Raw genomic sequence first — 18,332 nt, forward strand, 5'->3', positions numbered from 1 at the left:
ATGAAGAGGAAATGACTCAGACATTTCTGAAGACTCTCAAGAGGGATTATGTTGAAAGGATGATTATCGCAGCCCCAAATAATTTCTCAGAGATGGTTACCATGGGAACACGTCTGGAAGAAGCTGTTCGGGAAGGCATCATCGTGTTTGAGAAGATTGAGTCATCTGCGAATGCTGTGAAGAGATATGGTAATGGACATCACAAGAAGAAAGATACGGAGGTGGGAATGATAGCCGCTGGAACTAATCCATCCAAGGCTACTGTTGCTCCTATCAATGCTGCTCAGTTTCCCCCGTCCTACCCTTATGCACCGTACTCTCAGCATCCGTTCTTCCCACCGTTTTATCATCAGTACCCTTTGCCACCGGGCCAACCTCAGGTCCCTGTCAATGCCATCGCTCAACAGGTGCAACATCAACCGCCAGTTCAACAGCAGCAGCAGCAATACGCTAGACCAACTTTTCCTCCTATACCAATGTTGTATGCAGAGCTTCTTCCAACTTTACTCCAGAGAGGACACTGCACGACTAGGCAGGGCAAGCCTCCACCGGACCCTTTACCTCCAAGGTTCCGCTCTGATCTTAAGTGTGACTTCCATCAAGGCGCTTTAGGGCATGATGTTGAGGGGTGCTATGCTCTAAAGTACATCGTCAAGAAGCTTATAGATCAAGGGAAGTTAACTTTTGAGAACAATGTGCCACATGTCCTCGATAATCCGCTCCCAAATCATGCTGCCGTGAATATGATTGAGATATGTGAAGAGGTTCCCATGCTGGATGTCCGCAATGTTGCAACTCCTATGGTGCCACTCCATATCAAGTTGTGCCAGGCTTTATTGTTTGAACATGATCATGCTGAGTGCCAAGAATGTTCCCGCAATCCTTTGGGTTGCCATGTCGTCCAAAACGATGTCCAGAGCTTGATGGACGGCAATTACCTTACTGTCAGTGATATTTGCGTAATTGTGCCGGTCTTTCACGATCCACCTGTTAAGAGGGTGCCTTTGAGGGAGAGCGTTGAGCCGTTAGTGATAAGGTTGCCAGGACCAATTCCTTATGTTTCGGACAAGGCTGTTCCATACAAATACAATGCTACTATGATAGAAAATGGAGTAGAGGTGCCTCTAGCCTCCTTTGCCACAGTAAGCAATATTGCCGAAGGGACTTCTGCAGCACTAAGAAGCGGGAAGGTCCGTCCGCCGTTATTTCAAAAGAAGGCAGCTACGCCTACCGTGCCACCCATTGACAAGCCAATCCCGACTGATGTTTCTCCCGTTAACAGAGACGCGAGCCAACCAGGCCGGTCTATAGAGGATTCTAATCTAGACGAGATTTTGAGGTTGATCAAAAGAAGTGATTACAAGATTGTGGATCAGCTGTTGCAAACTCCGTCGAAGATATCCATTTTGTCTCTACTCCTGAGTTCCCCTGCCCACAGAGATACCTTGTTGAAAGTGCTGGAGCAGGCTTTTGTTGACCACGAGGTCACGGTAGATCGTTTCGGTGGCATAGTGGGAAATATTACTGCTTGTAACAACCTCTGGTTTAGTGAAGAAGAGTTGCCGAAAGTGGGAAAGAGTCACAATCTGGCTTTGCACATCTCGGTGAATTGCAAATCAGACATGATATCAAATGTGTTGGTGGATACCGGTTCCTCCCTCAATGTAATGCCCAAGTCAACTCTAGATCAGTTGAGCTACCGAGGGATCCCTTTGAGGAGGAGTACTTTCTTGGTCAAGGCTTTTGACGGATCTCGAAAGAATGTGCTGGGGGAGATAGACTTACCGATAACCATTGGCCCTGAGAATTTCTTGATTACCTTCCAAGTGATGGACATTAATGCATCCTACAGTTGTCTGCTGGGAAGACCGTGGATACACGATGCGGGTGCGGTAACCTCCACCTTACATCAGAAGTTGAAGTTCATAAGGAATGGAAAGCTTGTTACCATTCATGGAGAGGAGGCATACCTGGTTAGCCAGCTATCATCTTTCTCCTGCATAGAAGCAGGGTCTGCAGAGGGGACTGCTTTTCAAGGATTGACTGTCGAAGGTACGGAGCCCAAGAGGGATGGAACTGCAATGGCTTCTTTGAAGGATGCACAGAGAGCCGTCCAAGAGGGTCAAGCTGCCGGCTGGGGCAAGTTAATACAGCTTCGTGAGAACAAGCATAAGGAAGGTCTTGGCTTCTCCCCAACTTAGGAGTTTCCACCGGGGCATTCTGTAGTGCTGGGTTTGTCAACGCAATCACAGAAGAAGCAACTGGATTTGGCCCGAGGCCTGTATTTGTTACACCAGGAGGCTTTGCGAGAGATTGGGATGCCATTGACATTCCCTCAATCATGCATGTTTCTGAGTAATATACCTTGTTGCTTAAGTATCTTGTTTTTTCAAAATAACAATCCTCTCGCTCTGCCCAAAGCGAGAGTGATATTTTCTGTAAGGGCATGTTTGTTTCGGCATTGCCATTGATTAATAAAAATTTTGTCGTTTCTTCCACGACTGCTCTTTTAGTGCTTTTTCCCTTGGAAATGATGGTAATACCAGAAAAAACCAAAACATCTGTATTTTCTTATTAATTTCAAAAATCTGCATAAAAACCCTCTTTCTAAAATCATCCAACCGTTTTACGCAGATTGAACTATAATAAACCCGTTGGGCACAGTAATCCTGCATTCCCTCCGAATTTTGAATTCCCAGTGTATGAGGCCGAAGATGAGGAAGGTGATGACATACCATATGAGATCACTCGATTACTTGAGCAAGAAAAGAAAGTCATTCAGCCTCACCAGGAAGAGATTGAGCTTATCAACATAGGTACCGAGGAGAACAAGCGAGAGATCAAGCTCGGTGCCGCTCTAGAGGAAGGGGTTAAAAAGAAGATCATCCAACTCCTCCGGGAATATCCGGATATTTTTGCATGGTCGTATGAAGATATGCCAGGTCTAGATCCTATGATTGTGGAGCATCGGATCCCCACCAAGCCTGAATGTCCTCCCGTCAGGCAGAAATTGAGAAGGACTCATCCAGATATGGCTCTCAAGATTAAGAACGAGGTTCAAAAACAGATTGATGCGGGTTTCCTAATGACAGTTGAGTACCCTGAATGGGTTGCCAATATTGTACCTGTGCCAAAGAAGGATGGTAAAGTCCGGATGTGTGTTGACTTCAGAGACCTGAACAAAGCCAGTCCAAAAGACAACTTTCCATTACCTCATATTGATGTGCTTGTTGATAATACTGCTCAGTCTAAAGTGTTCTCCTTCATGGATGGTTTCTCCGGTTACAATCAGATCAAAATGTCTCCGGAAGATAGAGAAAAGACGTCTTTTATCACTCCATGGGGTACTTTCTGCTACAAAGTGATGCCATTCGGCTTAATAAATGCTGGTGCTACCTGCCAAAGAGGAATGACTACTCTGTTTCATGACATGATTCACAAAGAAGTCGAAGTATATGTGGACGACATGATTGTGAAGTCAACAGATGAGGAGCAACATGTTGAATATTTGACAAAGATGTTTGAAAGGTTAAGAAAATACAAGCTTCGATTGAATCCCAACAAATGTACATTCGGCGTCAGATCCGGGAAGTTATTAGGCTTCATTGTCAGCCAAAAGGGCATTGAAGTCGATCCTGATAAAGTCCGGGCCATCCGAGAAATGCCAGCTCCACAGACCGAGAAGCAAGTCAGAGGTTTCCTCGGACGTTTGAATTACATCTCCCGATTCATATCTCACATGACCGCAACCTGCGGGCCGATCTTCAAGCTACTCAGAAAGAATCAGCCTGTCGTATGGAATGATGAATGCCAAGAAGCTTTTGATAGCATCAAGAATTACCTGCTGGAACCACCTATCCTTGTCCCACCCGTGGAAGGAAGGCCTTTGATTATGTATTTGGCAGTATTTGATGAATCCATGGGATGCGTACTTGGTCAACAAGATGAAACTGGAAAGAAAGAACATGCTATCTACTATCTAAGCAAGAAGTTCACCGATTGTGAAACTCGGTATGCAATGCTTGAGAAGACTTGTTGTGCTTTGGCCTGGGCCGCTAAACGCCTGCGTCATTATTTGGTGAATCATACAACTTGGTTGATATCCAGAATGGATCCGATAAAGTATATCTTTGAGAAAGCTGCTGTTACTGGGAAGATTGCACGCTGGCAGATGCTTTTGTCTGAATACGATATTGTGTTCAAAACTCAAAAGGCAATCAAAGGTAGCATTCTTGCCGATCACCTTGCTTGCCAACCTCTTGATGATTATCAACCAACTGAGTTCGATTTCCCCGATGAGGAGATCATGTATTTGAAATCAAAAGACTGCGAAGAACCGTTGATTGGTGAAGGTCCGGATCCCAATGGCAAGTGGGGTTTAGTCTTTGATGGTGCTGTCAATGCTTATGGTAAAGGAATTGGGGCAGTCATTGTATCCCCACAAGGGCATCACATTCCTTTTACCGCCCGAATTCTGTTCGAATGTACAAACAATATGGCTGAGTATGAAGCATGTATCTTCGGGATCGAGGAAGCAATTGACATGAGAATCAAACACCTCGACATCTATGGAGATTCCGCGCTCGTCATCAATCAGATAAAGGGTGAATGGGAGACCCATCATGCTAAGTTGATTCCTTATCGGGATTATGCGAGACGTTTGCTGACATATTTTACGAAGGTTGAGCTGCACCATATTCCTCGTGATGAGAACCAAATGGCTGATGCTCTTGCTACTCTATCCTCCATGTTTCGAGTAAACCATTGGAATGATGTGCCAATAATCAAAGTGCAACGCCTTGAAAGACCTTCGCATGTGTTTGCTATTGGGGATGTGATCGATCAGGCTGGTGAAAATGTGGTTGACTATAAACCCTGGTACTGCGACATCAAACAGTTCTTGCTGAACCGTGAGTATCCGCCAGGTGCTTCCAAACAAGATAAGAAGACCCTGAGAAGATTGGCCAGTAGATTCCTGTTAGATGGAGATATTCTGTACAAGAGAAACTATGACATGGTATTGTTAAGATGTGTTGATGAACATGAAGCAGAGCAATTAATGCATGATGTACATGACGGTACCTTCGGGACCCATGCTACAGGGCATACTATGTCAAGGAAGTTGTTACGGGTAGGTTACTACTGGATGGCCATGGAGCATGATTGCTACCAGCACGCCAGAAAGTGCCACAAATGCCAAATCTATGCTGATAAGATTCATGTGCCTCCACACGCTCTCAATGTTATTTCATCCCCATGGTCGTTCTCAATGTGGGGCATCGACATGATTGGAAGAATTGAACCGAAGGCTTCAGATGGTCATCGTTTCATCTTAGTGGCAATTGACTACTTCACCAAGTGGGTTGAAGCAGCATCTTATACCAATGTGACCAAGCAAGTGGTAGCTAAGTTTATCAAGAACAACATCATCTGTCGATATGGTGTTCCCAGCAAGATTATTACCGACAATGGTACCAACCTGAACAACGATGTGGTGCAAGCTCTTTGTGAAGAATTCAAAATTGAGCATCATAACTCTTCTCCCTATAGACCTCAGATGAATGGTGCAGTTGAGGCCGCCAACAAGAATATCAAGAGAATTGTCCAGAAGATGGTAACCACTTACAAGGACTGGCATGAGATGTTACCCTATGCTCTGCATGGTTACCGTACTACCGTGCGCAGTTCAACCGGGGCAACCCCTTTCTCTCTTGTATATGGTATGGAAGCAGTTCTTCCTTTGGAAGTGGAGATCCCATCTCTCCGTGTGATCATGGAAGCAAAGTTATCCGAGGCTGAATGGTGCCAAAGCCGGTATGATCAGTTGAATTTGATTGAGGAAAAACGTATGGATGCCATGGCTCGCGGACAGTCATATCAAGCAAGAATGAAGACTGCTTTTGACAAGAAAGTCCATCCTCGAGAATTCAAGGTAGGGGAACTTGTATTGAAAAGGAGGATGAGCCAGCAACCCGACCCAAGGGGCAAGTGGACGCCTAACTATGAAGGTCCTTATGTTGTCAAGAAGGCCTTCTCCGGTGGTGCTTTAATCCTTACACACATGGATGGTGTAGAACTTCCAAATCCAGTGAATGCCGATATAGTCAAGAAATACTTTGCCTAGAAATATGAAAAGAACAGCGTGGTAGGTCGAAAACCCGAAAGGGCGGCCTAGGCAAAAATGCGCTTTCCGGTGGATCGAAAACCCGAAAGGGCGGTCCAGGCAAAAATAAGGGACAAAAAAATGTATATGAAAAGCTCGCTGAGATTGTACGCAACTCAGGCAAGAATGAGCGTCTCGATGAGCCGAAAACCCGGAAGGGCAGTTCATGCAAAAATGAGATTGAAACAAAAGGCAAGTAACTATATCTGGTCAACCACCATCTCCCTTGGGGCATCTGCAGCTGTTAATGACCATCTTCATCAAAAGCTCTTATGCTTGCGAATTCAAAGTTTCTAGGAAATGTCATGATTACTGTGTTCAATGTACCACCAACCAATAAAATTACCATTTTCCAAGCTTTGTAAATCCGTGGAGTCACGCCTTCGGCTGACCACCACTCTTATACATCAATTTGAGCTTGTGCTTTTGTTTGAAACTCTGCTTTCTTTTTACTTTCAAAGCTATATACAAAACATTTTCTGTCTATTTTGATAATGATAATGCTCGAAACAAACATTTTGAAAATTGAAAAAGTTTTTTGAAAAGCAAACCTGAGCAACAGGGTACATTCAAATGAACATGCATGAGCAAGTGTGTGTTGGTGTCTATTTCAATATATGTTACAAGCAGGTTCTCCTCCAGGATAGTCTGTGGTCAATGGCAAGAATGAAAAAACAGAATGAAAATGCATGAAAATGAATAGGCTCGCTAAGTTGAAAACCCGGAAGGGCGGCTTAGGCAAAAATGAGCACCCCGCTGGATTGACAACCCGAAAGGGCAGTTCAGGCAAAAATGGGGCATTGAAAAGAATTTATTTCCCCGGTGGGTCGAAAACCCGAAAGGGCGATCCAGGCAAAAATGGGATGCAAAAAATGATGAATGAAAATTGAAAAAATAACATGCAAAAAGCATTGACCACAGATGCGACGTCCACGATACATCCGGCATTATTCCCGGTAGAGTCTCCCGAGATTCTATCCCCAGCAAGTTGCATAGCTACCGGCCCTCAGCCATGGTCCCGATACATCTCCCAACGACGTCATCTCCAAAGAGGATTTCCAGGAATGTGTAATATAGCACGAGCCACTACGTGCCCAATACTCCAATGTCTTGTCTGTCTCTGCGAAACTGTGTCTACAAAATGCCAACAGTCATGCATTACAAGCATTCATACATGCGTAATCATGCATATTACGTGCCCATGCATTTAATGAAACTGTTATATCATCCATGCATATTGCATTTCCAATGTCAACATCAGTCTCAATTCAATACCCATGTCAGGTTCTCTGTCAAAACCTTGTGAGCCAATAATATTGGTCAATTTCTACCTTTCAAATCAAATCGACGTCAAGTCAATCTCAATCTATATTTTGTCAAAAAAAACTAATCCCCTGTGAATCTGTTTCTGTTCGGTCAAGTGGCTAATTCAAGTCCAAGAACAGCTTGTACCTATCAATTTGCTTATGTTATCGGTCGAGTGCCCAGCTCAATCCAAGAGCAGCTTGTACCTGTCAATATGTTTCTGTTTGGTCAAGTTACCAGTTCGCATCCAAGAACGACTTGTACCCGTTTACTTTTCAATGTTATCGGTCGAGTTACCCGTTCGAATCCAAGAGCAGCTCGTACCTGTCTATGTGTCTATGATTTTGGTCAAGTGACTAGTTCAAGTCCAAGAACAACTTGTACCCGTCTATCTGTTTCTGTTCGCTCAAGCGGCTAGCTCGATCCAAGAGCAGCTTGCGCCTGTCTATTTTGTCTTTATCCCCAAGTGAGTTACCAGTTCGAATCCATAAGAACAACTCATGTTTGTCCAGTAACCTCTATCCCCTGTGAAGTTACCAGTTCGAATCCATAAGAACAACTCGCAGTTGTCTGTTTGTTTCATTCCCGGTCAAGTGGCTAGTTTGAATCCAAGAACAGCTTGTACCTGTCCAACTTGTTTCTAGTTCCCCGTTACTCTGCTATTCACTAACTTTGCCAATGTCTACCAATCCCGCAATGGATACGACATATTTTGTTAATTCCAATCCCCATGAGGTCTTGCATTCATAATCCAAGTGATGCATGGCATGCATATTATTTGAAAATGGGTAGGCGTATTTTTACGTCCAAACACAGTGCAAATGCTAATATTTAAGTATCTTCGTCCTGTCAAGCCAAAGACTCCGTCTCTTGACTCTCCAGACAAAGAAACTTAAATAGGGGCAGCTGTTATACCCTGTTTTTGGACCTAAAAATACTGGGCCTAATTTCATTTCAAACTTTGTCAATTATCAAATTTCAACTGCACAGTTCAAATTGTCTCTGCCTCGCAGTATTTTCAATCACCATTTTACCTATGTTTTTCTTGCATAAAACCTTTCGAAATGTCTTTACTTGTCTTATAAGTCATTCAAAAGTGTCTCTGGATCATTACATTGCTTTTTTCTACAGTTTATTTCAAAATTTGCAAAAAGTCGTACAAAAGGGTATTTTGGTCATTTCCTGCAGTGGGACCCATTTTCATCCTTGTGACTGTCTCTGAGTCTTTTCAGATTGATTTTTAACATTTCATCAGTAAACCTTGTTAAATTCATTTCAAACTTGCATCTGAGTCAGTGTCAAGTCAATTTGAGTCTGTTTAGGTTATTTTTAGCCCTAGGGGCATTTTGGTCATTTCACACAAAATTTCGGCATAGAGAGGTTACTTTGAAGTACCTCATTTAAGCCATTGGTTCGTTTTAGTCCGTCTTGTCAATTTTATTTTTTGTTTCGCTTTACGTTTGGTCAAATTACGTTTTTTATTCAATTTTATTTTTAATTGCGTTTTTGCCCAAACAGTTTTTAATTTCATTTCAGTCCTTACTTTCATTTTTTAGTCCAGTCCATATATTTTTCAAATTTGCAAACAGGTCCTTCAAGTCAAATTACAGGGCAGCGCCCCTTTTTCAGTCCAATGCCACATGTCAGCTTTCTAATGGTCCAATCACTCACACATCAGCTATAAATACTGTTCACAGTGCCACATAATCCAGATCCATTCATTGCAATACACATCACCAAAAACAGATTCCCACTTTCTCTCTCTTTTCTGTTAGATCAAAACAAAAATTTCTCAAGAACACAAAGAACCCTAACCGAAATTCATCATCAATTCTCAGAGATTCGTGTACGAATCTTCATCATTGAATCGATTCCACCGCAATACAAGGTGCGAATTCCTCACCGGAAGTGAAGAACTCAAGCACCGATCACGGTGGGAGAAGAAGAAGGGAAAATCGAATCTGTACAGAGGAACGAGAAACAACAGAAACGCAAGCACGCGAAGCAACAGAAACGCAAGCACGCGAAGCTGAAGCAACAGCGATCGAAGCAGAAGCAACAGAAACGCAAGCACGCGAAGAACACGAAGCAACAACGCCAAGCCAAGAGTCACCGCAATCGTGAGTTCGAAGTGCCAAAGAGGTAACCGCCGTCGTTCTCCCTCTTTTCCTTTCCGTTTTCTTAAGTTTTTTCATCAAGGTTCAAGTTTAGATCTACTCCGATTCAAAACTCTTTTGGAAAATCTAAGCTCGGATTCGAGTAGTATACAAAAAAGGATGTTCAAAAACGTAAAAAGTTTTTGAATCGGAGAAGTTTCGAACTCCGGCGCGGAGGCGCCACCGCCGTCCGCCGCGCCGGAAAAGCCATGTGGGCCGGAGAAGGCAACCGGAATCCTAGAGAGAAGTGAGAGCTTCTCTCACTAGAGGGGAGAAGAGAGAGAAGGAAAAGGAAAAATGAAAAAAAACCGGATTTGAAGCATATATATAGAACATTGAACCGGTCCGGTTTATTTTCGGTTCTTCCCTTTCTTTCTCAGCCCCTGGATCAATCCAACGTCTCCTGTGCAATCTGAGTTTTGTGTGTTGGGCTTTAGGTTTGGGCTTAGTTCTTGTTGCGTTTCTTTGTTTTTCTTGCTATCTGCACCATTCTTTTTGCTATCTGAACCTGTTTCTTGCTCACTTTTTTTTACAAAAAATTCCAAAAATTACTACATGTTTTTACCACTTTCTTGATGATTTTTAATGATATTTTGCTTGCAAACAACTGGTAAAAATATGTGCATAGGTCTCTTGTTCAATTTACTTCTCTAGTTAGCTTTTTTCATGATTTTTAGGTTGATCCTTGTCCTAAGAATTTTGGTGCATAGCATGGCTAATTAGAATGCATTTTCATGATAGACGTGATGATAATCCAATGATTGTGTCACTGTTTTCATTTGATTTATACTTGTTCTTGCATTATAGGCCATTTGTTACACATTGTGCTTGATAAATTCTCATGTTTTTTACCCCTTTTTATTGCATATTCATTTGGTGCATTTTTCATCATTCCCATTATATTTTTCCTTGTTTCACTAACATTTTGTTCCTTATGTGACTTCACTCATAGTATCTCACTATCTCCTCCACTTTCTTTAGCTTAGCATTTATTTTTTTGCAAATTTTAATTCATTCGGTGATGTAATTTGTTATCATTGGCTTGTAGCTTGGCAAAGAGGCCATAGAATGTATTTAGGCAATTTTTGTAATATGGACTATGGACACTATGGCGCACCGGCACGCACACACTCACCCTAGATGTATGCCTAGGATTGCATGTGTAGATGTATGGCTAGGATTGCATGGTTAGATGAATGCTTAGGTTTAAACACTTAGAGAAAATCCAATTTTTTCCAAAAAATATGCAAACAAATTCGCTTCAAATATTTTTCATAAAAAAAAATGGAGTCAAAACTCCAACAATTTTTCACCTTTTATTTTCTTAATAAAATTCTCAAATAAATCTAATCATTTAGACTTTTTCGCAAAATCACTAAACAAACCCCCACTTTTTCATACTCTAATGCTCATGAAGCCTCTCAATCCCCTTCTTCAAAATCATTTTCAAAATTTAAAATCAAGCGACCAAAACAAAAAACAACAAGTCTTTTTAGCAAGAACTACGCCGGTTTTGATCCCGTAAAACGGTACGTAGGCAAGGGACTTTAACCCCTCCAAGCCGAAATAAAATCAAATTCTACTTCTTCTCACCCCCATTCTTCACTAATCACACCTTCATTTTTTTACAAGTAGGCAATAAAAATAAAGCGTAGAAATCAACTTAGGAGAACGGCTCTTATGGAATACCATAATCGTTCCGGGTGCCTAACACCTTCCCGTAGCGAAAACGACCCCCGAATCTAGAACTTTTTAAGGGTTTTTCTCCTTTTACCCTTCCCAAGAAAAAAGAGAGATATCAACGGTCAAAAGGTTCAAGTCCAATTAATGGCTTGGCACCCAAAAACCATGATAACATCACCCTTTCTGCTTGGAAATGTTGCTCTTTGTATGGGGAACTTGCAGGTAACCAAGAATAGTTGCGGTCGTGAGTGGATTCTCTCACGTGTGTCTTAGGTGCTCTGATACGTAACGAGATGAGAATTTTGTTATTGCTTGTTGTTCCTTACGTATTATTTTATGAACTTTTATGAAGATGTTGTTTTAAACGTTGAAATAATTTCCGCTGCGATGTAATAAATGATATGTTGATGAATTTTAAGGATAAATAGTTTCTTTATTCTGTTTATGATTTTATGAAAAGAAGTGTGACATTCCGTTTATGTTGAAATACTCTTATTTATATGTGAAATTTTCAAGTTGGAAAAACGGGGTGTTACAGACATAACCTTAGATTGTGTGAATCGTAAAGTAGTCATCATCTTTAATGGGGAGATACTTGATATTTTTGAAGAAGAAAAAGAAGAAATTCAAGAATCGTTTGAAGGAGAGTCGATGGGAAAACCAATTTATGATGAAGAATATGTTGGTGCTGACATTTGTGAAGTGTTTGAAGAAGAGGGAAATATAGATCTAATATATGATGATGAACATAGTCCCGATGACATTCATGAAGTCTTTGAAAAAGAGGAGCATGACAACCCAATATATGACGAAGAATATATTCTTGCTGAATATGGTAAATCTTGAGAGGTTAAAAAAAGCTTGCAAACAACAGCAACCAAAGAAGAACCATGGCTAGGATATGATATTTTTCAAACTCATTGCACCTCTCAAGACATGGCTTGTAACGACATCATCGATAGCACAATATGTGAAAACATTGCATCAAACTACTCCCTCCGTCCATAATGTAACCACCCATTTGATTTTATTTTTGTCCCTAAATGTAAACTCTTTTTCAAATTACTAGATGCATTTATTATTTTTTTCTAAACATACTCCTAATTAATACTACTAACTTGTCTTGAAATATGTAAAGTCAAATTTAATACACATACAAACAAAGGATAATTTGGTAATATTAACACACAAAATAGACATTTTAATTACACTAACAACTTTTCTTAAAAAATGTGGAAAAGGTAAAGGAGTTTACATATAACTACGGAGGGAGTATATAATAATTCCTATTATCCGAGAGAATGTTGAATTATTTGTCATTGTGTCAGCAGGTTTGCTTTGCATTTAATGCTTGATGATAAGTGAGACTTAAAAGCTATTTGTTTTTCAGTAAATTAAGCACTATACAACCGGAAATGAATGCAAATGCAGACTAACATAAAGTAAAGACACTTTTCAACTTTCAAACATATCTCTATAAACAATCTCCATAAATAGTGGAAGACGCCTTGATTTGAAGCATTGGTGTCCAGCTGCAACTGTGGTGAGTTTCTCCATTCCATTGAAATGATTCCAGTTTTAAACCTTTCATCTCTTCTTGATCCTTTTCTTTCTTTAAAGCATTATTTTTATATACATTCTGTCCAAAAAAGAAGAAAACTTTCACTTAAAATACTTAATTCATATGAATATGTTTAGGCTTAATGATGTGATTAGTCCGGGTGAAGATCCTCTCCATTTGGCAAAATAAATGGAGTTTTGCAAGTTGGAGAGAGATAGACACAAGAAATAGATGGTGGGTTCTACCACTAAATGGGTTCCACCATCATTAATTATATTTTATTTTTTTCGATTTTATGTGTCTTTATCTCTCCAAATTGAAGAAATGGAGAAACACATAAATGGAGAGGATCCTAACCCGATTAATCCTTGCAATTAGGTGTCATTTAAAAATTCGTCCCTGTAATTGCTAATCCTGGCAATTTAGCCTTGCAATTGTTAATCATTTAAATTTGGTCCTTGGACCAACTTAATCACTGCCACGTCACTAATTTGATGACGTGGCAATCACTGTCACAGATGAAATTCCAATTTTGCCCTTAAGAAGAGGACAAAATATTGAAGAAAGAATTGGAAACCCAGGGGTAAATTTGAAATTTCATGTGGCGTGGCAGTGATTAAGTGGGGAGAGGGATGAAATTTTAAATGATTAACAATTGCAAGGCTAAATTGCCAGGATTAGCAATTACAGGGACGGATTTTTAAACGATCCCTAATTGCAAGGACTAATCACATCATTAAACCATATGTTTATAACTAGAACAAAAATTTCTCAACAGGGCTAAATCTGCATTTATATTGTTGCATGTCAATGTTAAAACTATTGATTCAATTACTCCTGCAATGAAATTTGTACTAAACATGTTCAATTGTTTGAATGTACTGCATGTACCATGAAAGATTAGATATGAGCTCTTACCAAGAAATGAATTGCTCTTTACAACTTACAAATATGAAAGAATCGGTAAGATTGTTTACAACTTCTAACTACAATATTTAACGTATTAAACATAAGTGTTAGAGCTTCTCATAGTTGATCATGCATACAACTTAAACTAAAATTCAAATTCAAGAAATTAAAGTTTAAAGTTCGATTTTTTCTCTGTAAATCACTAAATTATACAAAACTTAAACTCAAAAGAGTAGTGGATAACAAGATTTAGTCCACCCAAATAAACAAGATTTAGTCGCCAATTTATTCATAGCCTGAAATAAATGTCAAACAGAAGGGTATGGAAGCCAGCTATTAAACAAAGAGGCAAACTATTCAAGAAAAACACACAAGCATTAAATGCTTTGTGGCAAATATGAACATATATGAAAGAAAACAGTCTAACGTATCACTAAAATATAATTTCATGTTTCAATGTTAAATTCCAAGAGGAGATTAGAGTTCAAGATAGAGATTGGAAATGTGTGATAAATACATAAATGGGTAGCCAAATAAATTAGAATAAGGATAAAGGTCTCCGTAAAATTTGAAGATTAATTTTTTTTATGAAAACTATCCACAAAAGAAGAATCATTTTTTAAACAAAATTACATTTTATTTAATATAGGGTTAATTATAAAATAAAATTGAACATTATTTATAACTCTGTTTAACTACCATGTAATGGTTTTTAATTCGGGATCATAAATTCCTATTACATGGATTTATTTCTTCAATCTAAAACCAAACAATCCCATAAAGATCTAAGATTAACAAATTCAAATCCTTTTCTTATTAATCCATAAGACAAGATAGCACGTTAAGCATTAAAAATGTATCTATCTGGGATTTTATTAGAAAAAGCTAGCAAGGGGACAGAATCACGTGTCAATTTGAAAAACGGAAAAGGACGTCAATTATTTTAATGGATATCGACACTATCGAAATGTACAGATCTATTGTTGTTGCATCAAAAGATGACGAAAAGAAGAAATGCATATATGATGGTTGGATTCAATTTGCTTTTGATAACGTTTTGCATAAGGGAGACAAAATTTGTTGCAATCTTGAGTTTGCTTTGAATAGCTTATTTGTTGAGATAGCTAGATCAACTTCGTAGAGGTGGAATAAAAATTAAAATCTTAAGCGTTTTAGTGGATGTTTATCTATCGTTTTTATGCTTACTTTTTAACTTAATGTATTATGCAATATGAGAAGTTGGTGTAACATGTCCTTTGTTTTTTTAGCTCGCTTGGAAGGCTTGTGGGATATTACAATAAATCTTTTACAACTTTTGACGAGTTTAACGTGTTTGTGTGATTTTTATCTTCACATAACTACTGTTAATCAATGATATTTATCTTGAATTGACGACAACACTAAATAACCTAATTATGACATAATTTCTACCGCGGTGTGGAATTAGTTTGTCATTGTCGTTTTCAACTTTAATTAAAAATTAATTTCGCATTTATAATTAAACTAAGGACATATGAAACTGCTCCGAGCCGTGCGTTGCACGGGTGACGACACTAGTGATATATATCATTGCTCAATTAGATTGTGCCATGTGGCACACCCTTTAAAAATATATATCAAATAAAGCATTTATAAAGTAACATTGGTAGGTGACACACTCTAATTGGCCAATTGTATATACCATTTGTACCTTAATGGTACACAAGTGAAATCCCTCTAATATGTACACCTTTTTATACCATTCTAAAAAATTCCAGTTAATCAAATATGTGGTATGTGTGACCACTACTTTTTCAAAATTTATTTGATTAACTAGGTGGAAAAATAGTGGTCACACGCATTTTATGTGCGTGACCACATTTTTCACCTTCTAAATAGTGGTCACGCAACTGAAAAGATATAGTAACACATATTATATTGTATATTTAGCTAACTAAAATTTCTAATAGTGGTATAAAGAAATATACACATTAAAGATGTCTACCGATCTTTATTCAACCTAAATTACAACATAGGAAAGGTCTATGTTCTAATTGAAGTGTCACTTTTGTTGAAGTAAATGCACATTAAAAGTAGATAGCAACATCTACATATCTATGAGCCAACCGTGGTAGTTCAGTGGCATCAATTAATTACCAGAAGAGGTTAAGCGTATGCGTGAGGGAATCATCTACTGCAGGGCAATTCTCTAATCAGAAACAACTTTTTTTAATAATAAAAATTGTATTATTGTTTTAATTTATAAACTTTTTTTAAAGAATCACATGAAACCTTCTCTAATGGGTATTCTTTTCTGATATTTCGAACATTTAAAATATGCTACTATATATGTCAAGCGTTGCGGAACGATGAGTGCTCAATGAACTTCGGATTGAAGTTAGCCGGCTAGATCGCTCCCTAACATGGAAATCCTTCAACACAGAGAAAATAACAATAACAGTGCTCTATCATCAGAACTAGTGCAGCACCAACAACATAAAAGAAATGGTAGGAGAGGATACAAATCCTATGCTTCCCCGCTTGAGTGACATACATAACTCACAAATTAAACACTCTTTCCAATTATTCAGATAATAACATGATAGAATGAAAACAGCACAATGCATCCATTTATTACAGTAACCCTTTGTTGTGTCATGAAGTTAAAACCGGATACGAAAAAAATATGGCCCGGCTTATATTATCAATTATCGTGTCAAAACACTTCCTCTGTTAGCAAAGGATTCATCAACCACCGATGGTGTCCCACAATACACTGAAGGACTCTGGAATCCTTCAGCCATTTCCATGAACATGTCCTGCAACTCCTCCAAACCATAAACCTTCTCCTGCAAGAATGTTTTTGTGACATGATTTAATCATCAAATATGCAAAATAACAATTTAATTAAAAAATATCTATCAATTTACGAACTAATTTATTATTTTGTAAATTCAAAATTGGAGCTATGAAATAATTACCAAGATCAAACTTTTCTAAAGGATTAGTTATAGGAAGTGGTCAAAAGAACCATACCTCTCGCCTAACTTCAGCCATAAGGGACACCATTTCGTCCACAAAATCAGAAAAATCCTAAAATTAGAAACAATGCATGTCTTTCAGCACCATAATAATATAACAAACTAATAAACAAAAACGAAACAATCTTCAAGAAAAACTACAGGAAAAATTTCCATAAGCACATAATTACCTCAACTTCTTCCTCTTGAGGATCATACAAGCCAGCATCGTACATACTTCTTTTCTTGGGATCAGATAGCACTGCTCCAAACAAAACAAAACAAAACACATTTCAATAACATTATTTCTCCCAAAAGAAACAAAAATTCACAAGTCTTGAAATGCTTGAACCATATATATATATATATATACCTGAATAAGCTTCTTGAATGTTCTGAAATTTACACTTGGCTTCGCTAAGTAAAGAAGGTGTTCTTGTCCACCTATCTGGATGCCATTGCTGCATGCATTGAAATTCACAATCAGCACCTCACATTCAAATTTGAATAACAATGCAAATTCCCAAAAAGAAAGCAACTATAATTAACTAACCATAGCAAGCTTCCTATAAGCACGCCTTATTTCATCTATAGAAGAATCTGAGCTAACACCGAGAATGCTGTAGTAAGATGATGATAATGAGCCTTCTCTATAATCATCCATTGTCACTAGCTCGTTTAAACCATGCACTAGAAGTAAAAAAAAAAAAATGAACCAAACTCAACAACTAAAAAGGAATTGAGGAAAATATCATGCAAAATGAGACAAAGTAATGTTTTTGGTGTTCGTATTTAGATCAATGACACATGTAATGTATTGATAATAATTGACAGACACAAATTAAAGAACAAGGGAGTATGTGGAAATTATTTATGATGGATGGTATTTATTGGGAGTTAAAGTCGGTTAATTAGGAAAGGAATGCTCTAGAAGTTGCGCAAAAATATCTAAGAAACAACATTATCCTTATTATTGTTGTTAACACGATTGTAGTGGTGACCACGGAACATGCACATGCTAACTCTCGAATGTTCTTGTACAAGATATTTGTCTTTGTACTTGTTGCATGAGATGTGGATATTTTGTATGAAATGAGGTAAATATAATACACGTGGTATGGTTGTGGGGCTGAGATATTTTTCGGGTTGGAAGTTTTGTCAATCTTCACTCTGTCCCACTTCCTTTTTTCAAGGCAAGTTTGGGGAAATTGAAATTCAGATCGTTGGAATTGATATGAGAATTGAAAAAGAAAGGACATTATTGTTTGGAATATTAGAACCAAAAATATCTGTCTAATAGAAAATCTTCTTAAATTGTGTTCTTGATTGGGCTAAGCCCAATAAGCTTATTTGGTTGGACTAAGCCCAATAAGCTAAAAGATTGGGTCGCTTCTCAACATGTTAGGATGATGTAACACCGGCACACTTAAACGAGTTTAGTGGTCTCGCTGGCGTCAATCAATGACAATCGGACAATTAATAAAACTTGATACAATTCAACAGGCTCAACATATTTCACCTCGAAACCACATGAAAACCTAATGCAAGTTAAAGGT

The 18,332-nt window shown here is 38.6% G+C and overlaps 1 protein-coding gene across 2 annotated transcripts; it reads right to left on the bottom strand.

Moving 5' to 3' along the window:
- Positions 1-16,253: 16,253 nt before the first annotated feature.
- On the bottom strand, positions 16,254-17,781 carry LOC25493028 (chaperone protein DnaJ). Of its 2 annotated transcripts, none has more exons than XM_024781913.2 (5): positions 17,330-17,781; positions 17,150-17,237; positions 16,968-17,041; positions 16,793-16,849; positions 16,254-16,605 (listed from the first exon to the last, which is right to left on the bottom strand). In XM_024781913.2, the coding sequence occupies exons 1-5, from the start codon at positions 17,438-17,440 to the stop codon at positions 16,465-16,467; spliced, it is 471 nt and encodes a 156-aa protein (XP_024637681.2). In that variant the 5' UTR covers positions 17,441-17,781; the 3' UTR covers positions 16,254-16,464. The 2 variants fall into 2 exon arrangements, with proteins under 2 accessions (XP_024637681.2, XP_013456857.3); XM_013601403.3 differs by having other exon boundaries at positions 16,968-17,038; positions 17,330-17,749.
- Between the last annotated feature and the right edge of the window lie 551 nt (positions 17,782-18,332).

This window comes from Medicago truncatula, chromosome 4, assembly GCF_003473485.1.
Source record: "Medicago truncatula cultivar Jemalong A17 chromosome 4, MtrunA17r5.0-ANR, whole genome shotgun sequence".
Taxonomy (NCBI): Eukaryota; Viridiplantae; Streptophyta; class Magnoliopsida; order Fabales; family Fabaceae; genus Medicago; species Medicago truncatula.

Bases quoted from the DNA above. Each gene is read 5' to 3' on its own strand.
- LOC25493028 (XM_024781913.2), bottom strand. From the start codon at position 17,440: ATGGATGATTATAGAGAAGGCTCATTATCATCATCTTACTACAGCATT. The intron at 17,042-17,149 runs GTATATATATAT...TTTTGTTTGGAG, and splicing joins CATTCAAGAAGCTTATTCAG to CAGTGCTATCTGATCCCAAG. The intron at 16,606-16,792 runs GTATGGTTCTTT...ACATTCTTGCAG, and splicing joins TGGCTGAAGTTAGGCGAGAG to GAGAAGGTTTATGGTTTGGA.